Genomic DNA, 25,473 nt, shown 5'->3' on the forward strand with positions numbered 1-25,473 from the left:
CTCTCGAACCACATAAGTACCTTATGTTATTTTTAGACTATGTTTTCTTATTTCGTTACACAAGTCAAAGAGGAGCCTGTTCCTTAATGACTCTTGTTGTTTCCGAGACCTTGTGCATGTACAAGGATCTCACTATATATGTGTGTGTCTCGTAGTCTAATAAGATCATCCAATCTTTTATCTAAAAACCCTTGTTCTCTCTGACTTGTCTTTGCGAGTTCTTGAGTTCTGTTGGTGAGTAATATCCAGCAATTTCTAGTTGTCTAAGGAGGTGTGTTATATCCAATCTAGTCAACTAAACCGTGTCAAGGAGCCATTCCGCAACTCTTTGATTCATCACCATTTCACTGCCTTGAAGATCTTGAGTCTTTGATTCGATCTTGCAAGGATCTATCCATATCATCCAGAGAAATCATCCTAGGATCGTATTAAGTGGTATCAGAGCACTCTGGATAGGGAAAGTTCTCGATCTCTCTTTGATTTTTGATTTGAACTCTTCGGCTTCTTTTCAAATCATCGATAGATCTGTGTTTTTGTTTAAGTTTATCACTTGATCTGATCATTCTATCACTTGTTTTCATTGATCTGAATCGAATCCTGTTAGATCTAAGAATTTTTTTTATCATATTTGAATTTGAATCGATCAATTGCTTGTGTTTGAAGAAATCGTGATCATAGATCTGTTGTTTGTTCTGCAAGTTTTCATTTTTTTTTTGTTTGATCTCATTTCTATTGAACTACTTATTTGTTTAAGTGTTTGACTGAATCAGGTACCATGGGGAACGAGACTGATGAAGAAGCGGACTTGATAAGAAGAAACAAAATGCTGATGGAAGCCATGACTGCTCAGTTGAACAAAACCATGTTGGAGAACATGTCAACTATGATGAAAGACAACATGGAAGAAATTAGAAGGGAGATTAGACAAGCTACTGGTCAAGGACACAGCCGTGAAGCTGAAAGAGAAGAGCAATCTCCACAACGCCAACGAGAGCATGATGGTTCACAAGAAACTGATAACTACTATGAGCGTAGAAGATCCTCTTCTAGAGACAGTCGTAGGAGACCTAGGAGAGATCACGTGGGAAGAAGGTATCATAGAGATGAGTATACTGGTCTTAAGATCAAGATCCCTCCTTTCCATGGCAAGGTTGATCCTGATGCTTACTTGGAGTGGGAGAAGAAGATTGAGATTGTCTTCAATTGTCAACACTACACAAACGCTCAAAGGATCCAGATTGCCACTACTGAGTTTTATGACTATGCTTTGAGTTGGTGGGATCAGCTAGTGACTGCTAGACGTGTCAATCAGGAGTATCCTGTTGACTCTTGGCAAGAGATGAAGTCTTTGATGCGCAAGAGGTTTGTACCTAGCCACTACCATCGTGATTTGCACCAGAGGCTACGAAAACTGATTCAAGGCTCCAAAACCGTGGAGGAATACTATCAAGAGATGGAGTTGTTGATGCAGAGAGCGAGTGTCTCAGAAGATAGAGAAGCTACCATGTCAAGGTTTCTTGGAGGACTCAACCGTGAGATACAAGATAGAGTGGAGATGCAGCATTACGTTGAGCTAGAGGAGATGCTACACAAAGCTATCTTGGTGGAACAACAACTCAAAAGAAAGAGCTACTCTCGTTCTAGCTATGGTACTAGCAAGTTTCAGCATTCCAAAGATGAGAAGCCTAGTTACCAGAAGGAGAGCAAGCCTTATCAGAAGGATGACACTAAACTGGGCAGCATCTTTGACAAAGACAAAGGAAAAGCAGTAGCTACGGGTTCAAAGTCTCGGGATGTCAAGTGCTTTAAGTGTCAAGGGCGTGGACACTATGCCAACGAATGTACTAACAAAAAAACCATGATCCTTCTAGACAGTGGAGAGTATTTGTCTCAGGATGAGAAGATCCACACTGAACGTGAGCAATCTGAGGCAGAGTCTGAAGAAGAACCGGTCAGAGGAAGGTTACTAGTAACAAGAAGACTTCTGAATCTTCAAACCAAGGCAGAAGAGACTGAGCAGCGTGAGAATTTGTTCTACACTAGATGTCTGGTTCAAGGAAAGGTCTGTAGTCTCATCATTGATGGAGGAAGTTGTGTCAACGTGGCCAGTGAGACAATGGTGGCAAAGTTGGGTTTGAAAGTTCAGAAACATCCAAAGCCATACCGGTTGCAGTGGCTTAATGAAGAAGGAGAAATGAGAGTCTCAACTCAGGTTCTGATTCCCATAGCAATTGGTAAATACGAAGATGAGGTTCTATGTGATATACTACCTATGGAGGCAAGCCACATTCTTCTTGGACGACCTTGGCAATCAGACAGGCATGTGATGCATGATGGTTATACTAACAAGCACACCTTTGAGCATAATGGCAAGAAAACCGTGCTGTTGCCTCTAACTCCCAAAGAGGTTCATGAAGATCAACTTCAACTTCAGAAAAAGAAAAAGATTGATCTCAAGCCTGATCAAAGCAAGCAACACAGTCTCTACGCCAAAACAGGGAAGATCAAAAGAATTCTCTACTCTCAAAATTCCTTTGTTTTACTCAGGTTTAAAGAGAACCTACTAACTGTTGCTAATAAAACACCGGAATATCCGAGTGAACTATCTTCTCTTTTGCAGGAATATAAAGATATCTTTCCAGAAGACAATCCAATTGGGTTACCTCTGTTAGAAATATCAAGAACAGAGTGAAGAACACAAGAACAAGTGAGAGAGAGAGAGAGAGAGAGAGAGAGTGACGATTTGAGAGAGAGAGAGTAAAGAAGAGAGAACTATTTCCCTTAATCTGAATGTGCAACATGTTACAATATTTAAAGGCAAGATGCCTTATCAGAAACTATTAAACTAATCTAAGTAAGTACAAGAAATAATAAATAAAGAAGCTGCACAAGGGAGTGAAAGTGACATATCACAAACGGCTCACTCCCTTATTTGGAACATGTGATCTTTGCTTGTTTTACTTCTTCCTTCTTGTCTCTTTGCCAACGGTCTCATCTCTTCCTTGGCGACCAAAGGAGAGTTTAAACTTGCCTTGCCTTCTAAGTCACTCCAGGTTACTCTTTGATAACTTGTATGGCAAGGTTTTACTTCAGCTCGGATCTGCTCCACTTTAAATGTCTTCAGCTCCTCTCTTCTTCTCATACATTTATTTCCTTTGTCAATACTCCCCCTCAAGCTTAACCATACAGTATGGTTGAGCTTGGAAACCATGAACACATCGCTCATTAAAACCTTTGTGTGAAAAACCCAATGGGACAAAAACACACAAAGGAAAAAGAGTAGATGTTTCATGGCTAAGGGGATCATGATCTGGACAAGTCTATGAGCCCCAATCTTGGATGAATAGACTCACAAACTTTGTTGCTTGCTCCTTTGGTGAAGATATCAGCTAGCTGGTCTTCACTTCTAGTGTAGCAAGGTAAGATGATCTTCTGCTCCACTGCTTGTCTAACCTTGTGACAATCCACTTCAATATGCTTTGTCCTCTCATGGAACACTGAGTTTGAAGCTATATGAATGGCCGCCTGGTTATCACAGTGCATGGTGATTGGTGTTGTTGTTTCAATGCCCAAGTCTCTCAGCAGGTTCCTGATCCAAATCAGCTCACTAGTCAGCTTCCTCATGGCTCTATATTCTGCTTCAGCACTTGAACATGATACCACCTTCTGCTTCTTGCTCTTCCAAGTAACCAAATTGCCTCCTATGAAGGTGCAATAGCCAGTAGTAGACCTCCTGTCCACTCTATCACCAGCCCAATCTGCATCACAATACCCTACAATCTCTGTGCTCTTGTTGCAACCCATCCAAACACCTTGACCAGGAGCCTCCCTTAGGTATCTCAAGATCCTCTCCACCATGTTCCAATGGTGAACCTTTGGTGCTTGCATATGCTGGCTCACTTGGTTGACAGCAAAGCAAATGTCTGGTCTTGTGATGGTGAGATAGATCAGCTTCCCCACCATTCTTCTATAGAGTTTGAAGTCTCCAAATGGTGTATCTTCAAACTCCCCCTCACGCAATATCTTGTACCCCTCTTCAAGTGGTGTCTTGGCTACTCTTCCACCAAGCTCTCCTGCCTCATTTAAAAGATCAAGTGTGTACTTCCTTTGGCATAAGAAAAGCCCCTCTTTAGAGCGGCATATTTCTATCCCAAGGAAGTACTTAAGCTCTCCCAAATCTTTAATATCAAATGAGGATTTAAGAAAAGCTTTAGTTGAATTTATACCTTCCTTATTGCTGCCAGTGATGATAATATCATCAACATAGATGAGGATTACAACAATGCCTTGCTTGCTGGTGAGAGTAAAGAGAGTATGGTCAGATTCTGATTTCACAAACCCTCTTCCATTAAGGGTTGTGCTCAGCTTGTGATACCAGGCTCTTGGTGATTGCTTCAATCCATAGATTGACTTCTTCAATCTAAGTACATTTCCTGGTTTGACCATGTCTTCCATTCCTGGTGGTGGTCTCATGTACACTTCATCTTCTAATTCTCCTTGAAGAAATGCATTCTTGACATCCATTTGCCAGAGATCCCATTCCAAGTTAACAGCCAAGGAGAGAACAACTCTTATGGTGTGAAGCTTAGCCACTGGTGCAAATGTATCCAAATAGTCTTCTCCATAGACTTGAGTGTACCCTCTTGCAACCAGCCTTGTCTTCTTCCTTTCTGGTTGTCCATTTGCTTTGTACTTGATAGTGAAGAGTAGGCGACTTGTTACTGCCTTCTTGCCTTTTGGAAGTTGAGTTTCAAACCATGTATCATTCTTGATCATAGCTCCTATCTCATCTCCCACTGATTCTCTCCACTCATCCAGTGCCATTGCTTCCTCATAGGTCTTTGGTATGTAAGCTTCATCTAGGTGGGTGATAAACGCCACATGTTCTTCTGGAAAGTATGCCAAGGAGCAGACTGCTTGGGTAGGATGAGCCACTGCATTGGAGTTGAAGTACACTCTAGTGCTGGTCCAGTGTGATGGATCCTTCCTCACCCTAGTGCTTCTTCTCAATGGTTGAATCTGCTCTTCTACCACTGCTTCTTCCTGACCCTGATCACCATCTTGATCACCATCAGATTCTGCTTCTTCTTCTGCTCCATCTTGATCATGTGTTGATGCTGAATCATTTGCTGGTGTTGATTCATGCTCACTGCCTCCCTCAGGATCGAGATGGACTGGCTCCACAACTGGTACTGGTTCTGGTTCTGGTGTAGATGCTGATGGTGCTGGTACTGGCGCCCCACTACTTTGAGGTATGCTGATTCCCAAACTCTCCATAATGGTTCTCAGGTTGTTTGCTCTATCAGATGGTCCTTGTGAGAGATCCTTAAGGTTTTCCCAGCTCTTCTCATCATAGTACCCCTTTGATTCCACAAACTTGACATCCCTTGAGACCATAACTCTTCTTGAATCTGGAATATAGCACTTGTACCCTTTCTGTGTGTGAGTATAGCCTATGAACATTCCCTTGACACTCTTGGCTTCCAGCTTATTTCTCTGTTCTCCTGGTGTCAAGACATAGCACACACAACCAAACACACGCAAGTGATCTAATGGAGGTGTGATCTTGTTTAATACCTGAAAGGGAGAGACATCTTTGAGAACTTTGGTGGGAATCCTGTTGATCAGATAGCAAGCCGTGATCACAGCATCTCCCCAAAACCTCTTTGGAACATTTGTATGAAACATCATGCTCCTTGCAACCTCCATAAGATGTCTATTCTTTCTCTCAGCAACTCCATTTTGTTGTGGTGTGTATGGGCAGCTTGTTTGATGAATGATGCCATGCTTTGCTAGGTGTTGTTTAAAGGCATTGCTAGTATACTCCCCACCATTATCAGACCTAAATATTTTGATCTTGGAATTGAAATGGTTAGTTACATAGTTTTGGAAGTTAATAAAAGCTTCTAAAACTCTATCTTTGCTTTTAATCAGTGTGAGCCAAGTGTATTTTGATTTCTCATCTATGAATGTCACAAAATATTTATGGTTTTCTCTAGATGCACAAGGGGCAGTCCAGACATCAGAATGCACTAGATCAAAACAATTTTCATAAACAGTCATAGATTGAGGAAAAACAGATTTGCAATGTTTGCCAAGAATACAAGCCTCACAAGATATATTCTGAAAAGATAAATTAGGTAACAATAAGCTTAAAGCTCTAGAGTGAGGATGGCCTAATCTAGCATGCCATAACACATTACTAGCTAAAACAGAATTAAAAGCAGTAGATAAATCTGATAGATTGGTATCTTCAAGCAAGTAAAGCTCTCCCTTGCTCACACCTTTTCCCAGCATCTTACTGGTCTTAATATCCTGAAAACAAACATCATTAGGACTGAAAATAACATTGCAATTCAGGTCATTAGTAGCTCTTTTAACAGAGAATAAATTTGATGTGAAGGCAGGCATATAAAAAGCTTGAGATTCTTTGTTAAACAAGTTCAGATTTCCTACTCCCTCAATTGGAATTCTATCACCATTTGCAATCACAACACTGCCTAGGGCTGGTTTAATATCACTAATCAGTCTAGCATCCCTAATCATATGATGAGAGGCTCCTGAATCAATGATTAAAGGCCTAGCAGTATGAGAAGCATTGTGCATAGAATTTAAAGCATTAATACTTTGGTTACCAGAGTTTGCATTGAGAGCTTTGATCAAGGCCTCAATGTCTGACTTCCTGATGAAAGCATCCTCAGGTGGTGGGTGAGACATGGCGTGTGAAGTGGAGCCTCCAGTGTGAGTAGTAGAGATCAAGGCTCTCCCATCATCTCCCATGCGCATGGAGCTTGATGCTGGATGCTCTTGAGCTCTTGCTTCATGTGCTCTAGCCTGGCTGTACTTGTTAGCTGAGGTAGGTCTGAGATGAGGGTGGAGGATCCAGCAGTTGGTCTTGGAGTGTCCATTCTTCTTGCAGTGCTCACAAGATACTGCCTTATCTCCTCCTCCTCTTGGTTTATAGTAAGCCTTGTTAGCTGCTGCACTGTCCATCTTCTCAGCCTTGTTTACCATAGATAACTCTCCTTTTCCACCACCAAAGAGTCCATCTGAGCCTATCTCCTTTTGTAGTTGAGCACACACTTCATCATAGCTTGGAAGCTCCTTGTCTCTTAGTATGTGCCTAACCACATCAGTGAAGCTTGGACTGAGTGTGAGAAGTAGTCCAAAGACTTTGTCTTGCTCACGCCTGGTCTCAAGTACCTCAGGGTCATTGCTGCTTGGTCTTAGCATCTCTAGCTCAGACCATAGCTGACTGTACTTCCCAAGGTGCTTGGTGAAGTCCCCTTCTTCTTGCTGTAAGTTGTTGATGGCTCTCTTCACTTCATAGATTCTGGTGAGGTTTGAAGTGTTGCCATAAACCCTTTGCAAGGTGTCCCACAACTGTTTTGGAGTTGTGCAGTGACAGTAAGTGTCCATAAGTGGACCATCAAGGGAGCTATGCAAGATAGACAGCACCATGAGATCTTCTTGAGCCCATTTGCCTTCATCTACCACTACAATCTCCTTGCCATCTTCTCCTTGGGTGATTTGCTTTGGAGCTGAGCTTGAAGTCACATGCTGCCAAAGTCCTCTTCCTCCAAGGGCTGTCATGGTCATCCTAGACCAGGTTATGTAGTTTCCTGGTCCCTTAAGTGTAACTGGAATCTTCACATGGTTGTAGCTCTCCATCCTTCAAGCTTGGCGCCAAGAAAAAAATTTAAATTTTCAAGGATGAGTGTGAGAGAAATAAATTCTAGAACTGAAATAAATCAAGTCCAGAACAGATAAACTCTCAAGAGATAAATAGAAGGACAGAACAGAGTGAGCACAACTCAGAAAAGTGAAGAAAAATTCAAGAACACTCAAGAACACTCAAGAACACTCAAGAACACAGATTTATTACCCACTGGATAAAAGAAATCTGAAGAGTAAAAGAAAGAACTGAAACAGAAAAACAATAGAGAATGAGTAAACAGAGTGATGTTGCGGAAGTGAAAGGTAATCAGGAGCTTATAGCTCTGATACCATGTTAGAAATATCAAGAACAGAGTGAAGAACACAAGAACAAGTGAGAGAGAGAGAGAGAGAGAGTGACGATTTGAGAGAGAGAGAGAGTAAAGAAGAGAGAACTATTTCCCTTAATCTGAATGTGCAACATGTTACAATATTTAAAGGCAAGATGCCTTATCAGAAACTATTAAGCTAATCTAAGTAAGTACAAGAAATAATAAATAAAGAAGCTGCACAAGGGAGTGAAAGTGACATATCACAAACGGCTCACTCCCTTATTTGGAACATGTGATCTTTGCTTGTTTTACTTCTTCCTTCTTGTCTCTTTGCCAACGGTCTCATCTCTTCCTTGGCGACCAAAGGAGAGTTTAAACTTGCCTTGCCTTCTAAGTCACTCCAGGTTACTCTTTGATAACTTGTATGGCAAGGTTTTACTTCAGCTCGGATCTGCTCCACTTTAAATGTCTTCAGCTCCTCTCTTCTTCTCATACATTTATTTCCTTTGTCAATAACCTCCAATTCGTGGGATTGAACATCAGATAGATTTTGTTCCTGGAGCTACACTTCCAAACCGGCCATCTTACAGGACCAACCCTGTTGAAACTAAAGAGTTACAAAAGCAAGTGGAGGAGCTTATGGAAAAGGGACATATCAGACAAAGCATGAGTCCTTGTGCTGTTCCAGTGCTTCTTGTGCCAAAGAAAGATGGTAACTGGAGAATGTGTGTTGACTGCAGAGCCATTAACAATATCACTGTAAAGTATCGCCATCCTATTCCTAGATTAGATGACATGCTAGATGAATTGCATGGGTCTTGCTTCTTTTCTAAGATAGATCTTAAGAGTGGATATCACCAGATTAGGATGAAGGAAGGTGATGAGTGGAAAACTGCATTTAAAACTAAACATGGATTGTATGAATGGTTAGTGATGCCATTTGGTTTGACGAATGCACCTAGTACTTTCATGCGCTTAATGAATCATGTTCTAAGATCATTCATAGGCATCTTTGTTGTTGTTTACTTTGATGACATCTTAGTTTACAGCAAAAGCTATCATGATCATATAGAACATCTTAGGGCTGTCTTTGATGTGCTTAGAAAAGAATCTCTTTACGCCAATCTTAAGAAGTTTACATTTGGAACAGATAACTTGGTCTTTTTAGGCTTTGTTGTGAGTGCAGATGGTGTTAAAGTGGATCAAGAAAAGATCAAAGCAATCCAAGAATTGCCAAGTCCAACCACCGTGAGTGAAGTAAGAAGTTTCCATGGGCTTGCTGGTTTCTACAGGCGATTTGTCAAAGATTTTACCACTATAGCAGCTCCCTTAACTGAAGTGATCAAAAAGGATGTTGGATTCAAATGGGGAGAAGCACAAGAAACCGCCTTTCAATGCCTTAAAGAGAAGCTCACTCATTCTCCTCTCCTTACTCTTCCTGACTTTAATAAAACGTTTGAGGTTGAATGTGATGCTTCCGGTATAGGTATTGGTGCTGTCTTAATGCAGGATAAGAGACCAATAGCTTACTTCAGTGAGAAGCTTGGAGGAGCTACACTCAACTATGCAACATATGACAAGGAACTCTATGCGCTTGTGAGAGCTTTGCAAACTTGGCAACACTACCTCTGGCCTAAGGAGTTTGTGATACACACGGATCATGAGTCTCTTAAGTACTTAAAGGGGCAAAACAAGCTCAGCAAGAGACATGCCAGATGGGTTGAGTTCATAGAAACCTTTCCATATGTGATCAAATACAAACAAGGTAAGGACAATATAGTGGCTGATGCACTATCTCGAAGGTATGTCCTCTTGAACACTCTTGATGCTAAGTTGTTAGGATTTGAACAACTTAAAGGAATGTATGAAACCGATCCTGATTTTAAAGATGCATATAAATCTTGTGAAAAGTTTGCTTCCGGCCATTACTTTAGACAAGATGGGTTTCTCTTCTATGATAATCGTTTGTGTATTCCTAATTGCTCTTTGAGAGACTTATTTGTTAGGGAATCACATGGAGGAAGTCTTATGGGGCATTTTGGTATTGCCAAGACTCTTAAAGTTTTGCAGGATCATTTCTTTTGGCCTCGCATGAAGAGAGATGTGGAGAGAATCTGTGAGAGATGCGCAACTTGTAAGCAAGCTAAGTCTAAAGTTCAAGCTCACGGTTTGTATACTCCTTTACCCATTCCTTATCATCCTTGGAATGACATCTCTATGGATTTTATTGTTGGATTGCCTAGGACTAGAACCGGAAAGGATTCAATCTTTGTAGTTGTTGATAGGTTCTCCAAAATGGCTCACTTCATTGCTTGCCACAAAACTGATGATGCATTGCATGTTTCTAATTTGTTCTTTAAAGAGATTGTGCGTTTACATGGCATGCCTAGATGATACACTCCTAGGATGCTTCTCTGGTTATATGGGGGATAGATCCTTGCAAGGACGAATCAGTGACTCAAGTTCTTCAAGGGTTGTGGATCGAATGGTGACACAAGAGATGTGAAAGTACTCTTGATACTCCTAGATATCTAGTTCGGATATGACACACCGAAGAAGAGATCCTTGGGCTGTTGGATACTACTCACCAACAAGATCACTCGCCGACTTGATAACAAGAAGAAGAGAGAACAAGAGAATAAAGGTTTATGAAAAGATAACTTGATGGGTATTAGGGTTTGCGGATACAACATATATATAGGCTGAGACTTGTACATGCACAAGCTCACTAAAGGAACATACTCCTTGTGTTTCAAATAAAAAGGAAATAAAAAGAAACCATAGTCTAAAATTATAACATAAGATAAATATGCATCCGAGATGCACCCATGATACATCATCTAGGAGATGTGTAAGTGAACTTGATGCCTCATTAAAAACCTTAGATAGAAAACCCAGTGGGAAAACTATCTAAGGGAAAAAGAGTACACCAAGCCACTTGCCTAGATGATGATCAGCTTGATGGTGATGTTGCTTGAATGGTGATAAGTGTGTCTTGGTTGATCAAGCTTCTTCCAAGACCTTCTTCTTGCTTCCAGGCTATCATGAGTAATCCTCCAATGGCTTTCTTGAGTTGTCTACTCCTTGAACGAGTAATAGGACCTTCTGGTATGGTTAAGACATCTTCAGCAGCTGGCTCATCTAGCATCACATTGTCTTCATGAGTTGGCTGGTCCATGATCACATCATCCCCTCCTTCTTGAAAAGGATTTGACCTCAAATCAAGCTCATCTGCAACAAAAGGAATCAAGTCAGTAACATTGAAACTGTTGCTTATATCATACTTACCTTGAAGATCAATCTTGTAGGCATTGTCATTGATTTTCTGGATGATTTCGAATGGGCCATCTATCCTTGCCATCAGCTTGGACTTTCTTTCTTTGGGAAACCTCTCCTTACGCAAATGAACCCACACCATATCTCCTACATCAAAAATCATCTCGCGCCTGCCCTTGTTTGCTTTCTTAGTGTACTGCTTTGTCTTCTCAACAATATTCTTTCTAGCCTGCTCATGGATCTGCTGTACCATCTCTGCTTTCTTTTTCCCATCCATACTGATCCTAGCACACTCAGGTAAAGGCATTAGATCCAAAGGAGAGATGGGATTGAACCCATAAACAATTTCAAAAGGAGAATATTTAGATGCAGAGTGTTGAGCATGATTATAAGCAAATTCACAGTGAGGCAAGTACTCTTCCCATGATTTCAAATTCTTTTTAATGAATGCACGCAAGAGAGTTCCAAGAGTTCTATTGACTACCTCAGTCTGCCCATCAGTTTGTGGATGACATGTAGTAGAGAATAATAGCTTAGTACCTAGCTTAGACCAAAGAGTTTTCCAAAAATAACTAAGAAACTTAGTATCTCTATCAGAAACTATAGTCCTAGGCATACCATGAATGCGCACAATCTCTCTAAAGAACAGGTTTGCTACATGTGAAGCATCATCAGTCTTATGACAAGCAATGAAGTGTGCCATTTTAGAAAATCTATCCACAACCACAAAGATAGAATCCTTACCTGTCTTGGTCCTTGGCAATCCGACAACAAAGTCCATAGATATATCATTCCAAGGGTGAGTAGGAATAGGTAAAGGAGTATACAAAACGTGGGGTTGGATCTTTGACTTAGCTGCTTTGCAAGTTGCACACCTCCCACAGATCCTCTCAACATCCCGTTTCATGTGTGGCCAAAAGAAGTGATCCTGCAAAACCTTGAGAGTCTTGGCAATACCAAAGTGTCCCATTAAACTTCCTCCATGGGATTCCCTGACAAATAAATCTCTTAAAGAACAGTTAGGCACACACAATCTATTATCATAGAATAAGAACCCATCCTGCCTAAAGTAATGCCCAGCAGCATACTTCTCACACGATTTATAAGCTTCCTGAAAGTCAGAGTCAGTTGCATACATATCTTTAAGTTGTTCAAATCCTAGCAACTTAGCATCAAGAGTATTCAAGAGGGTATACCTTCTGGATAGTGCATCAGCAACTATATTTTCCTTACCTTGTTTGTATTTGATTACATAAGGAAAGGTTTCAATGAACTCGACCCATCTTGCATGTCTCTTGCTGAGCTTGTTCTGGCCCTTGAGGTACTTGAGAGACTCATGATCAGTGTGTATGACAAACTCCTTAGGCCATAGATAGTGTTGCCAGGTCTGCAAAGCCCTTACTAAAGCATAGAGTTCCTTGTCATAGGTAGCATAGTTGAGAGTTGCTCCTCCAAGTTTCTCACTGAAGTATGCTATGGGTCTTCTTTCCTGCATAAGCACAGCACCAATACCAATTCCTGAGGCATCACATTCTATTTCAAAAGTTTTATTAAAGTCAGGAAGTATGAGAAGAGGGGTATGAGTAAGCTTCTCTTTTAGGCTTTGAAAGGCAAGTTCTTGTGCTTCTCCCCATTTGAAACCGACTTCCTTCTTGATCACTTCAGTCAAAGGAGCTGCTATGGTGCTAAAGTCCCTCACAAATCGTCGGTAGAAACCAGCTAACCCATGGAAGCTTCTTACTTCACTTATGGTCTTAGGAATTGGCCACTCTTGTATAGCTTTTACCTTCTCCTGGTCCACTTTTACTCCATCTGCACTCACAACAAAACCTAGGAAGACCAAGTTATCCGTACAGAAAGTGCACTTTTTGAGGTTAGCAAAGAGCTTTTCTTTTCTCAAAACATCAAGAACATTCCTAAGATGAACTATATGCTCTTCTAAGCTCTTAGAGTACACAAGGATATCATCAAAATAAACTACCACAAACAATCCTAGAAAGGATCTAAGCACATGATTCATTAATCTCATAAAAGTACTAGGAGCATTAGTTAAGCCAAAGGGCATCACTAACCACTCATACAACCCATGCTTAGTCTTAAAGGCTGTTTTCCACTCATCTCCCTCTTTCATCCTAATTTGATGATATCCACTTTTCAAATCTATCTTAGAAAAGATGCTAGAACCATGCAACTCATCAAGCATATCATCTAATCTAGGAATAGGGTGGCGATACTTCACTGTTATATTGTTGATTGCTCTACAATCAACACACATGCGCCAGCTCCCATCCTTCTTGGGTACAAGGAGCACTGGTACAGCACAAGGGCTCATGCTCTCTCGGATGTGGCCTTTCTCCATCAACTCTTCAACCTGTCTTTGTAGCTCCTTAGTCTCCACTGGATTAGTTCTGTATGCTGGTCTGTTAGGAAGAGTAGCTCCTGGCACAAAATCAATCTGATGCTCAATCCCTCGGGTAGGTGGTAGACCTATGGGATTATCTTCTGGAAATACATCTTCAAATTCCTGTAAAAGAGCTAACATCTCACTCGGATACACCGGTGTACACTCAGTTAGATTTAAAAGAGTTTCTTTAAAGACAAGCAATAGAACAGGCTGGTTAGAGTGAAGAGATCTTTTGATATCACCAGCTTTGGCATAGAAGTTGTGCTGCTTGTTTTTCTCTGGTTTGAGATCGATTTCTTTCTTCTTTTGAAGCTGCAACTGATCTTGATGCACTTCCTTAGGAGTCAGAGGCACCAGAGTAGTCTTCCTACCATTAAACTCAAAAGAATGCTTGTTTGCAAAGCCATCATGTGTGACTTTTCTATCAACCTGCCACGGCCTACCAAGCAAGATATGACTTGCTTCCATTGGTATCACATCACAGAGGATCTCATCTTCATACCTACCAATGGAGAAGGGTACAGAGACTTGTGTGGATACTCTCATCTCACCCTCTTCATTAAGCCACTGCAGCCGGTAAGGTTTAGGATGTTTCTGAGTTTCTAGTCCAAGCTTCTTCACCATGGTCTCACTAGCAACATTAACACAGCTCCCACCATCAATGATCAGGCTACATATCTTCCCTTGAACCATGCAGCGTGTGTAGAACAAGTTCTCTCTTTGCTCAAGCTCCACGGGTTTGTTTTGCACGCTGAGAGTCCTTCTTGCAACCAACAATCTTCCCTGAACTGGTCCTTCTTCATACTCTTCATCTGAAAGCTCCTGATCGTCCTCAAGCTTCTCATCCTGAGATTCATACTCTCCATTGTCCAAGATGTTGACATGAAGACATAAGGAGATAAACAAGATCAGATATATCAAGGATGAGCTTGGATGGCGATGCCTTGTTCTACAAGTATGTGCATTGCCTCTCTCAGATTCAAATAATCCTAACCGCCACAAGGAAGCAAAGAGTGACTTGCCAAGGAAGGTTTAGGAGAAGAAGAATACCGTTGGAAGGTCAAGACAAAGGAGGGATGTCGGCAAGGAGTTGTTTAATATAAAGATCACATGTTCACTTTGCCTCATAGCCGTTCCTGAGCTGTCACTATCCAAGCTCAGTCTGCGCAGTCTGAGCTCCTTTGTTTATTAATTCTTCTTGTATGTCGATTTAGCTATTTATGTATGTGTGTGATGAACTAAATCAATCAAGGAAACAGTTTCCTCTTTCTTTACTTCTCTCTCGCGAACTCCTCTCTCTCTTTCTCTTGAATTCTCACAATGGTTATCATAATCTCCTCTTAATCTCTCCTTAATCTTTACATTCTCTCATGGTATCAGAGCACTAAAAGCTCTTGGAACCAATTCTCTTATTTTCTTTTCTTACTTTTCCGCAAAACTCTGAATCTTTCTTTTCTATTTTTGGCAAAGTTCTTGGTGTTCTTCACTTGTTCTTGATTTCCAGCTTAAAAATTTGCCAAAAATGGAAACTCACTCAAAGATGGTGTCGATACCAGTGACTTTAAAAGGTCCAAATTACTTGCTATGGTCAAGGCTTGCTAAGACAGCACTAGGAGGCAGAGGTCTTTGGGAGTGCGTGGAGGGCAAGGCTACAACCAAGACTGTCCTAGGAGAGGATGGCAAAGAAGAGGCTAGTGCGGCTGAAGGTGATAGGAAGAAAGGTCAGGAGGACCTCATGGTGCTTTCAATCATTCAAAACAGCCTAGATGCGCCTATCTTAGAAGCTTATTCCTACTGTGAAACCTCCAAAGAACTTTGGGAAACACTTAAGAAGGTGTATGGGAACATCTCCAACATCAGTAGGGTGTTTGAAGTCAAGAGGGCTATCAACACTCTCTCCCAAGAAGACACTGACTTCTCTACTCACTTTGGGAAGTTCAGGTCACTGTGGGCAGAGATGGAGATGTTGAGGCCATCCAGTGTTGACCCGGAAGTGATTAATGAGAGAAAAGAACAAGACAAGGTGTTTGCCTTGCTCTTTACTCTCAACCCGGTGTATGGTGATCTGATTAAGCACATTTTGAGGAGCGACAAGCTTCCATCTCTAGAGGAGTTGTGTGCTCAGATACAAAAGGAGCAAGGATCAGTGGGGCTATTTGGAGGAAAGGGAGAGCTCATCCTTGCAAATAAAGCTGATGGTGTAGAGGCTCCTGTTGAAGGCGCAGCAAACAAAGGACAATACAAACCTGGAGACAAGAAGGTGTGGGAGTGTGACCACTGCAAGAAGAAAGGTCATGGGAGAGACAAGTGCTGGATTCTCCACCCACACCTCAAGCCCCAGAAGTTCCGAACTGATGCAAAAGCCAACTTCTCTGGTGATGTGGGAGAGACCTCTACCCCTATGCGCGCCAAGGCTACTAGTGATGGAGCACACAATGAGAATGTCAAGAAATCTGACATTGAAGCTCTCATCAAAGCCTTAAGGGAGTCTGGTAAAACTCTTGGTTATTCTCTAAATGCATCATATAGATTGTCTAGTGGTGCGACCTGGAGCAGCTTCAAACTCATGTTCTGGAAGCTAATCCATGTACCAGAAAGGAAATGGGTCATAGCAAGACCTAGTGGGCTTATTGGAGAGCTTATTGGCCTGATTCATGAAGTATTGGACCGAGAGAAGTCTATTGGCCTTGATGAGGCCTTTAAAGAGAAAGGAGTGACTATGGACCAGCATGGACGACTAGTATGCAATGTGATTGACCAGGAAATGGATGGGAGGAAGCTGGATAGACAGGAAATGAAATGGGAGATCTGCTATGATCAGGAAATGCACTGTTCAAACCGACATGGACGAGAAATGAGTTGGAAATGGAAGATGAAGAACAAGAGCTGGAAAGGGAACCTGATGAGGATCTTTATCATCCAAATGAGCATAAGGAGCAGCTTGGTCGGACCTGGAACAAGATGGATCGAGCCCAAGCAAGATTTGTTCGAAAAAGGCCTTTATCGGCCCAAAAAGTGGAAAGACAAGCCAGCTTGGATTATGATTGGCCCAAGAATATTATGCACGTCCAAGATGGTTTATTTTAAGTTTATTTATGATTTTATTAAGTGTAAACCAATTAGGATTAAGTTTGGTGATTTATAAACCAATTAGCAATAGGATTAGGATATGGTTTTCACTAAACCGATTGGGTTTTGATTTAGGGTTTTCTTTAGCTTAGGATTTCGTTTTCTTCTCTATTATTTATGTAGCCACGAGCCTCCATGTAAACATTAACCATTGATTGAATAAACTGAAGCTTTGTTGGCTCAACAACTGTCTCCTTGGAGACTTTCTTATCATTGTTCTTAGTGAACAACTTTTATCACAATAAGAAGAGTGATCTTCTGTGATTCATCCAGACACCAAGCAGGGTGAACCTGTGTCTCAGGAGTAGCAAAACATCTTTAGAGCAGCTCATAGTTCTAAGGAGAAGACCACCTCCATCACCTTTCATCCACCCACGCCCCCCTTCAAGTGATCCAGGGAGAGACAGCCTATCCAGGGCCGCACCAAGTGGTATCAGAGCCAGGTTGAAGGTTAGGGTTTGAAGTTTTAACCTAGGAGCACGAAATTTAGTAGTTTACAAGCATCTTTGATGGCTAGATATGAAGAAAAGCTCACAATGCCATCCTTCTATGGAGAATTTGATCCAGATACATACCTAGGTTGGGAAAAGAAGATGGACTTAATTATTAAGTGTCAGGGGTATACAGCAGAGAGGCAAGTTCAGCTAGCAACTACTGGATTATCTGGATATGCACTTGATTGGTGGTATCAGCTTGCTAACCATAGGAGACACACTGGAGAGTTTCAAGTCTCTTCTTGGTTTGAGATGAAGGCTGTCATGAAAAAAAGGTTTGTAGCCAAGAGGTATGGTCAACTTGATCTGGAAAGGTTACAGAGCCAATCAAGGTCAGTTAGGGCACGCCCTAGAGCATCCAGAGATGAGAAAAAGGTCTGTTATGGTCGTGGAGATCAAAAGAAAAGTGATCAATTTGGTTACTTGCACAGCCAACAATTCCAAGATGTAAACAGGCAAGAGATACAACAAGCAGTCAATGCTTTAGTACAAGATCAGCAAAGGAGGCCAGATTATGATACATTGAAACCCCCTGACATACAACCACCTGAAGGAGACAAACAACTAGTTGATAAGTCTGGTTCCTGGTCTACTCAAAAGATTATCAGCAAGAACACAAAACAAACTTCTCTTAAGCCAGTCTCAAAACCAGTTACAAATGTTCCTGAGAGTGCACAAGAACCAGCCACTCCTTGTCAAGGAGATTACTTGGACAATCATCTGAAACAAGAGGAGATATCATCAGTTACATGTGATCACGTGCCTGGTCAAAACCAAGCTGAAGAAGGAGTGCTTAATGGATCACCTAAAGCTCATGAATTGGCAATTACAACTGTGGTTGAAGAAGGTGATATCATTGAATCTTTTTCTTGTGATCTACTGACCAAACCTATTGTATGGTTTAAGACCAGCATAGTGGAGCATCTGAGGTTTGTAATGGGGCTGCAATACCTTGCTTTTGAACCAGGAGGAAGCTTGTGTTTACATCAAAGCATCAACAACAATATGATCCAAAAAGCAGCAGCAGTGAAGGTTGATTTGGAAGGGTTATTGCATGAGCAGGAAGAACCAACGTCAGTTTCTGGTTTCTCTAAGGTTATATTACTTGCCAAGAAGTCTAGGATCAAGGCTTGTTCTGGGTATCAGTGGAGAGAAGCTCAATCAGAAGCCATCAGATCTGAGACAAACAAGGACCATAAATTGCTTGCTCTATGTGTTGCTTGTAAGAAGCTCTGTCCAGTGAAGTATCTAGGATGTGTGAAGGTTTTGGGAAGCTTTGTCTTTGAGCCTGGAGGGGAGATAAACGTGAACAAGAGCTTTAACAACACCCTGACACAAGAAGAAACAAAGAAGCTGAGATTGGACAGTACATTCATCCTTAAAGAACAAGATTTGAGGACAAATCTTTTTAAAGGAGGAGGGAATGGTGCGACCTGGAGCAGCTTCAAACTCATGTTCTGGAAGCTAATCCATGTACCAGAAAGGAAATGGGTCATAGCAAGACCTAGTGGGCTTATTGGAGAGCTTATTGGCCTGATTCATGAAGTATTGGACCGAGAGAAGTCTATTGGCCTTGATGAGGCCTTTAAAGAGAAAGGAGTGACTATGGACCAGCATGGACGACTAGTATGCAATGTGATTGACCAGGAAATGGATGGGAGGAAGCTGGATAGACAGGAAATGAAATGGGAGATCTGCTATGATCAGGAAATGCACTGTTCAAACCGACATGGACGAGAAATGAGTTGGAAATGGAAGATGAAGAACAAGAGCTGGAAAGGGAACCTGATGAGGATCTTTATCATCCAAATGAGCATAAGGAGCAGCTTGGTCGGACCTGGAACAAGATGGATCGAGCCCAAGCAAGATTTGTTCGAAAAAGGCCTTTATCGGCCCAAAAAGTGGAAAGACAAGCCAGCTTGGATTATGATTGGCCCAAGAATATTATGCACGTCCAAGATGGTTTATTTTAAGTTTATTTATGATTTTATTAAGTGTAAACCAATTAGGATTAAGTTTGGTGATTTATAAACCAATTAGCAATAGGATTAGGATATGGTTTTCACTAAACCGATTGGGTTTTGATTTAGGGTTTTCTTTAGCTTAGGATTTCGTTTTCTTCTCTATTATTTATGTAGCCACGAGCCTCCATGTAAACATTAACCATTGATTGAATAAACTGAAGCTTTGTTGGCTCAACAACTGTCTCCTTGGAGACTTTCTTATCATTGTTCTTAGTGAACAACTTTTATCACAATAAGAAGAGTGATCTTCTGTGATTCATCCAGACACCAAGCAGGGTGAACCTGTGTCTCAGGAGTAGCAAAACATCTTTAGAGCAGCTCATAGTTCTAAGGAGAAGACCACCTCCATCACCTTTCATCCACCCACGCCCCCCTTCAAGTGATCCAGGGAGAGACAGCCTATCCAGGGCCGCACCAAGCTGCTCCTTATGCTCATTTGGATGATAAAGATCCTCATCAGGTTCCCTTTCCAGCTCTTGTTCTTCATCTTCCATTTCCAACTCATTTCTCGTCCATGTCGGTTTGAACAGTGCATTTCCTGATCATAGCAGATCTCCCATTTCATTTCCTGTCTATCCAGCTTCCTCCCATCCATTTCCTGGTCAATCACATTGCATACTAGTCGTCCATGCTGGTCCATAGTCACTCCTTTCTCTTTAAAGGCCTCATCAAGGCCAATAGACTTCTCTCGGTCCAATACTTCATGAATCAGGCCAATAAGCTCTCCAATAAGCCCACTAGGTCTTGCTATGACCCATTTCCTTTCTGGTACATGGATTAGCTTCCAGAACATGAGTTTGAAGCTGCTCCAGGTCGCACCAAAAGGGAACCTGATGAGGATCTTTATCATCCAAATGAGCATAAGGAGCAGCTTGGTCGGACCTGGAACAAGATGGATCGAGCCCAAGCAAGATTTGTTCGAAAAAGGCCTTTATCGGCCCAAAAAGTGGAAAGACAAGCCAGCTTGGATTATGATTGGCCCAAGAATATTATGCACGTCCAAGATGGTTTATTTTAAGTTTATTTATGATTTTATTAAGTGTAAACCAATTAGGATTAAGTTTGGTGATTTATAAACCAATTAGCAATAGGATTAGGATATGGTTTTCACTAAACCGATTGGGTTTTGATTTAGGGTTTTCTTTAGCTTAGGATTTCGTTTTCTTCTCTATTATTTATGTAGCCACGAGCCTCCATGTAAACATTAACCATTGATTGAATAAACTGAAGCTTTGTTGGCTCAACAACTGTCTCCTTGGAGACTTTCTTATCATTGTTCTTAGTGAACAACTTTTATCACAATAAGAAGAGTGATCTTCTGTGATTCATCCAGACACCAAGCAGGGTGAACCTGTGTCTCAGGAGTAGCAAAACATCTTTAGAGCAGCTCATAGTTCTAAGGAGAAGACCACCTCCATCACCTTTCATCCACCCACGCCCCCCTTCAAGTGATCCAGGGAGAGACAGCCTATCCAGGGCCGCACCAAGCTGCTCCTTATGCTCATTTGGATGATAAAGATCCTCATCAGGTTCCCTTTCCAGCTCTTGTTCTTCATCTTCCATTTCCAACTCATTTCTCGTCCATGTCGGTTTGAACAGTGCATTTCCTGATCATAGCAGATCTCCCATTTCATTTCCTGTCTATCCAGCTTCCTCCCATCCATTTCCTGGTCAATCACATTGCATACTAGTCGTCCATGCTGGTCCATAGTCACTCCTTTCTCTTTAAAGGCCTCATCAAGGCCAATAGACTTCTCTCGGTCCAATACTTCATGAATCAGGCCAATAAGCTCTCCAATAAGCCCACTAGGTCTTGCTATGACCCATTTCCTTTCTGGTACATGGATTAGCTTCCAGAACATGAGTTTGAAGCTGCTCCAGGTCGCACCACCTTTCCAGCTCTTGTTCTTCATCTTCCATTTCCAACTCATTTCTCGTCCATGTCGGTTTGAACAGTGCATTTCCTGATCATAGCAGATCTCCCATTTCATTTCCTGTCTATCCAGCTTCCTCCCATCCATTTCCTGGTCAATCACATTGCATACTAGTCGTCCATGCTGGTCCATAGTCACTCCTTTCTCTTTAAAGGCCTCATCAAGGCCAATAGACTTCTCTCGGTCCAATACTTCATGAATCAGGCCAATAAGCTCTCCAATAAGCCCACTAGGTCTTGCTATGACCCATTTCCTTTCTGGTACATGGATTAGCTTTCAGAACATGAGTTTGAAGCTGCTCCAGGTCGCACCATCTAGTGCTCCTCATGCTCTTACAACTAATATGAATGCATCTAGTAGCATCAAACCTGTGATAATAGACTCTGGCGCCTCTCATCATATGATTAGTAATGCTGAGTTAATTGAGAACATTAAACCTGTTTTAGGACATGTTAAAATTGCTAATGGTGATAGAATTCCCATTCAGGGTGAAGGAACCATTAAATTGTTTGATAGAGATACCAAAGCTTTTTATATGCCATCTTTTGCATCAAATTTGCTTTCTGTCAAAAGAGTTGCTACTGATTTACATTGCAATGTAATATTCAGTCCTAATGAGGTTATGTTTCAGGATATTGAGACTCTTAAGTTGATTGGCAAAGGTGTTACAAAGGAGGACTTGTACCTACTTGAAGACATCAAGACCAGTTCAAATTTATCTGCTTTTAGTTCAATTCCTGTCTTAGATAATGATGTATTGTGGCATGCTAGATTAGGTCATCCTCATTCTCGTGCCTTGAACATTTTATTACCTAATGTTGTGTTTAAAAATGATGGCTGTGAAGCTTGTATCCTTGGTAAACACTGCAAAACTGTCTTCCCAAAATCGTCTACTATCTATGAAAATTGCTTTGATCTCATACATTCTGATGTCTGGACTGCACCATGCATATCTAGAGAGAATCATAAGTACTTTGTCACATTTATTGATCAAAAATCCAAATATACTTGGCTGACTATGATTCAAACTAAAGATAGAGTGCTTGATGCTTTTATTAATTTCCAGAACTACATAACTAATCATTTCAATGTTAAGATCAAAGTATTCAGATCAGATAATGGGGGAGAATATACAAGCAAAGCATTCAAAAGCCATCTAGCTAAACATGGGATCATACACCAAACTAGCTGCCCATACACCCCACAGCAAAATGGAGTTGCTGAGAGGAAGAACAGGCACCTAATGGAGGTGGCGAGATCCATGATGTTCTATACCAACATGCCTAAACGATTTTGGAGTGATGCTGTGATGACTGCATGCTATCTCATCAATCGGACGCCTACAAGAGTGCTTGAGGACTCCACACCATATGAGGTATTGAACAAAAGAAAACCATCCATTGATTACTTACGGGTCTTTGGGTGTTTGTGTTTTGTATTAAGGCCAGGTGAGCACAGAAACAAGCTAGAGGCAAGAAGTATCAAGGCAGTGTTCATTGGCTATTCAAATACACAAAAGGGGTACAAGTGCTATGTACCAGAGACTAGGAGAGTCATGGTGTCCAGGGATGTGAAGTTTGTTGAATCAAGAGGCTACTTTGAGGAGAAAGATTGGGAGAATCTCAAAGATTTATCTCAAGAAGCCTCAGATAGAGCACTGAACCTGAAGCATATTATGGAGAGTCTTGGCATCAACATGGGTCAGGGATCAGCACCAGTGATTCTTGAGGGTGAGCAAGTTCTTCATCCTAATCCTGAAGGGGGGAATCAAGAGGATTCTCACACTGGTCAAGAGGGATCAGATGAAACAAGAGAGGTTCAAGAGGGAACACACACTGATCAAACGCAAGAGGTTCATGATCAGGATGAAAACAATCAAGGTGTGCCATCAGTACAAGAGCAAGAGGCTGTACCTGATGAAGTTGAAAGGATAGAAGAAGTCCAGCCGCTTAGGAGAAGCACAAGGGTCAGGAATCCACCATCAAACTGGAGCAACACAAGGGTATATTTCAACAGCCAAGCAGTTGCTCATCCAACTCAAGCAACATGCTCCCTAGCTCAATACCCTAAGGATCATCAAGTGTTTATTACCAACCTTGATGAGGCTTACATACCAAGGACATATGAGGGATTGCTTCATGGCTTCCAAGCTTGACTTGTTCCATATGGTCAAGCTTGAGGGGGAGTGTTGACATGAAGACATAAGGAGATAAACAAGATCAGATATATCAAGGATGAGCTTGGATGGCGATGCCTTGTTCTACAAGTATGTGCATTGCCTCTCTCAGATTCAAATAATCCTAACCGCCACAAGGAAGCAAAGAGTGACTTGCCAAGGAAGGTTTAGGAGAAGAAGAATACCGTTGGAAGGTCAAGACAAAGGAGGGATGTCGGCAAGGAGTTGTTTAATATAAAGATCACATGTTCACTTTGCCTCATAGCCGTTCCTGAGCTGTCACTATCCAAGCTCAGTCTGCGCAGTCTGAGCTCCTTTGTTTATTAATTCTTCTTGTATGTCGATTTAGCTATTTATGTATGTGTGTGATGAACTAAATCAATCAAGGAAACAGTTTCCTCTTTCTTTACTTCTCTCTCGCGAACTCCTCTCTCTCTTTCTCTTGAATTCTCACAATGGTTATCATAATCTCCTCTTAATCTCTCCTTAATCTTTACATTCTCTCACAAGAGGATCATGACTCGCTTGTTAGTGCACTCATTAGCATAGTGACCACGCCCTTGACATTTGAAACACTTGACATCCCTGGCTCGTGAAGAAGTAGCTTCAGTTTTCCCTTTGTCTTTGCTGATAGTACTGCCTGGCTTGGTATCTTCTTTTGGCTGAAACTTATTATCCTTATGATACGCTGGTTTCTCATCTTTAGCCTGCTGATACTTGCTGGTACCATAGCTCCCTCGTGACTGATGCTTTCTCTTAACTTGCTGCTCCACCAGAATTGCTTTGTGTAGCATTTCTTCCATCTCAACATAGTGTTGCATCTCCACATTGTCTTGTATCTCACGGTTAAGTCCTCCAAGGAACCGAGCCATAGTTGCCTCTCTATCCTCTGATATGCAAGCTCTCAACATCAACAACTCCATCTCTTGGAAGTATTCTTCTACAGATCGTGATCCTTGTGTGAGCTTTCTTAGTCTTTGATGGAGATCACGATGGTAATGGTTTGGTACAAACCTCCTGCGCATCACAGCTTTCATCTCAGCCCAAGTCTCAATAGGAAACTCACCATTGCGCCTCTTGGTCGTAACCAACTGATCCCACCAGCTCAAGGCATAATCATAAAATTCAGTAGCAGCCACTTGAATCTTCTTAAGCTCAGTGTAATGTTGACAGTTGAAAACTAGCTCAATCTTCTTCTCCCACTCAAGATAAGCATCTGGATCAGCCTTGCCATGGAAAGGGGGGATTTTTAGCTTCAACCCAGCTAGTTCATTGCGTGGACGATGCTCACGCCTGTGCCTTCGGTTGCTACGGCTGCTGTGTCTAGAGTCTGAGCTGTGCCGTTCTCTTTCATAGTAGTTGTCAGTCTCTTCTGAACCATCATGCTCTCTTCTAGCCGGTTCTCGTCGGTTCTGCCTTGGTTCACGTCTAGGTTCTGAAGACTGAGCATCAAGCTCTTCGCGGAAGGTACCCAATCTTGTTTCCATCATAGTGTGCATACGGCGAGTTAAAGCTTCAAGCAAGGCTTTATGCTCTAGACTAACACCTGCATCATCTTCTTCATCTCCAGCCATAGTACCTGAGATAAACAAAAGAAAGTAACCAGTAAGTAGTTCAAGAAACAAAACAAAACAAAATAGATTCAAATAAGGAAACAACAAGTGATGATAGAAACTTGAACAACACGGATCAGGTTTGATTTTTAACACTCTTTCTACACTTACACCAATAGATCAAGTTCAGCAAAGGATGATATGAATCAACAATCACAGATCTATGGGTATAAGAACAAATCGATTCAAGCAAACACAAACAACTTATAGATCTAGGAGTTTCAAAACCGTAATCAACAAGAATATGAATGGACTTTTTAGAAAACCTTGTCGAAACACTTAGATCTATCAGTTCTGAGACAAACATACACAGATCTAGCAATAGTGATGAAATAGATGAACAGATCTATAAGAAAATCGAACAAACAACACTTCCCTAGCCAGAGTTGCTCTGATACCACTTGATACACTCCTAGGATGCTTCTCTGGTTATAT

At 41.5% G+C, this 25,473-nt stretch overlaps 2 protein-coding genes across 2 annotated transcripts; one reads left to right on the forward strand and one right to left on the reverse strand.

Annotated features, from left to right (window-relative positions):
• The first annotated feature begins 775 nt into the window (after window positions 1-775).
• Window positions 776-2,692, forward strand: LOC130500849 (uncharacterized). The gene is made up of 3 exons (XM_056995780.1): window positions 776-1,150; window positions 1,286-1,480; window positions 1,562-2,692. Exons 1-3 carry the CDS (start codon window positions 776-778, stop codon window positions 2,690-2,692), a joined length of 1,701 nt encoding a protein of 566 aa, XP_056851760.1.
• Window positions 2,693-2,781: 89 nt separating this feature from the next.
• On the reverse strand, window positions 2,782-24,999 carry LOC130500850 (uncharacterized). The gene is made up of 9 exons (XM_056995781.1): window positions 23,941-24,999; window positions 14,378-14,544; window positions 13,934-14,299; window positions 13,006-13,597; window positions 12,498-12,915; window positions 12,232-12,269; window positions 11,277-11,643; window positions 11,010-11,219; window positions 2,782-2,786 (listed from the first exon to the last, which is right to left on the reverse strand). The coding sequence occupies exons 1-9, from the start codon at window positions 24,997-24,999 to the stop codon at window positions 2,782-2,784; spliced, it is 3,222 nt and encodes a 1,073-aa protein (XP_056851761.1).
• Between the last annotated feature and the right edge of the window lie 474 nt (window positions 25,000-25,473).

The sequence above is a fragment of the Raphanus sativus genome, unplaced genomic scaffold (assembly GCF_000801105.2).
Source record: "Raphanus sativus cultivar WK10039 unplaced genomic scaffold, ASM80110v3 Scaffold0047, whole genome shotgun sequence".
Taxonomy (NCBI): Eukaryota; Viridiplantae; Streptophyta; class Magnoliopsida; order Brassicales; family Brassicaceae; genus Raphanus; species Raphanus sativus.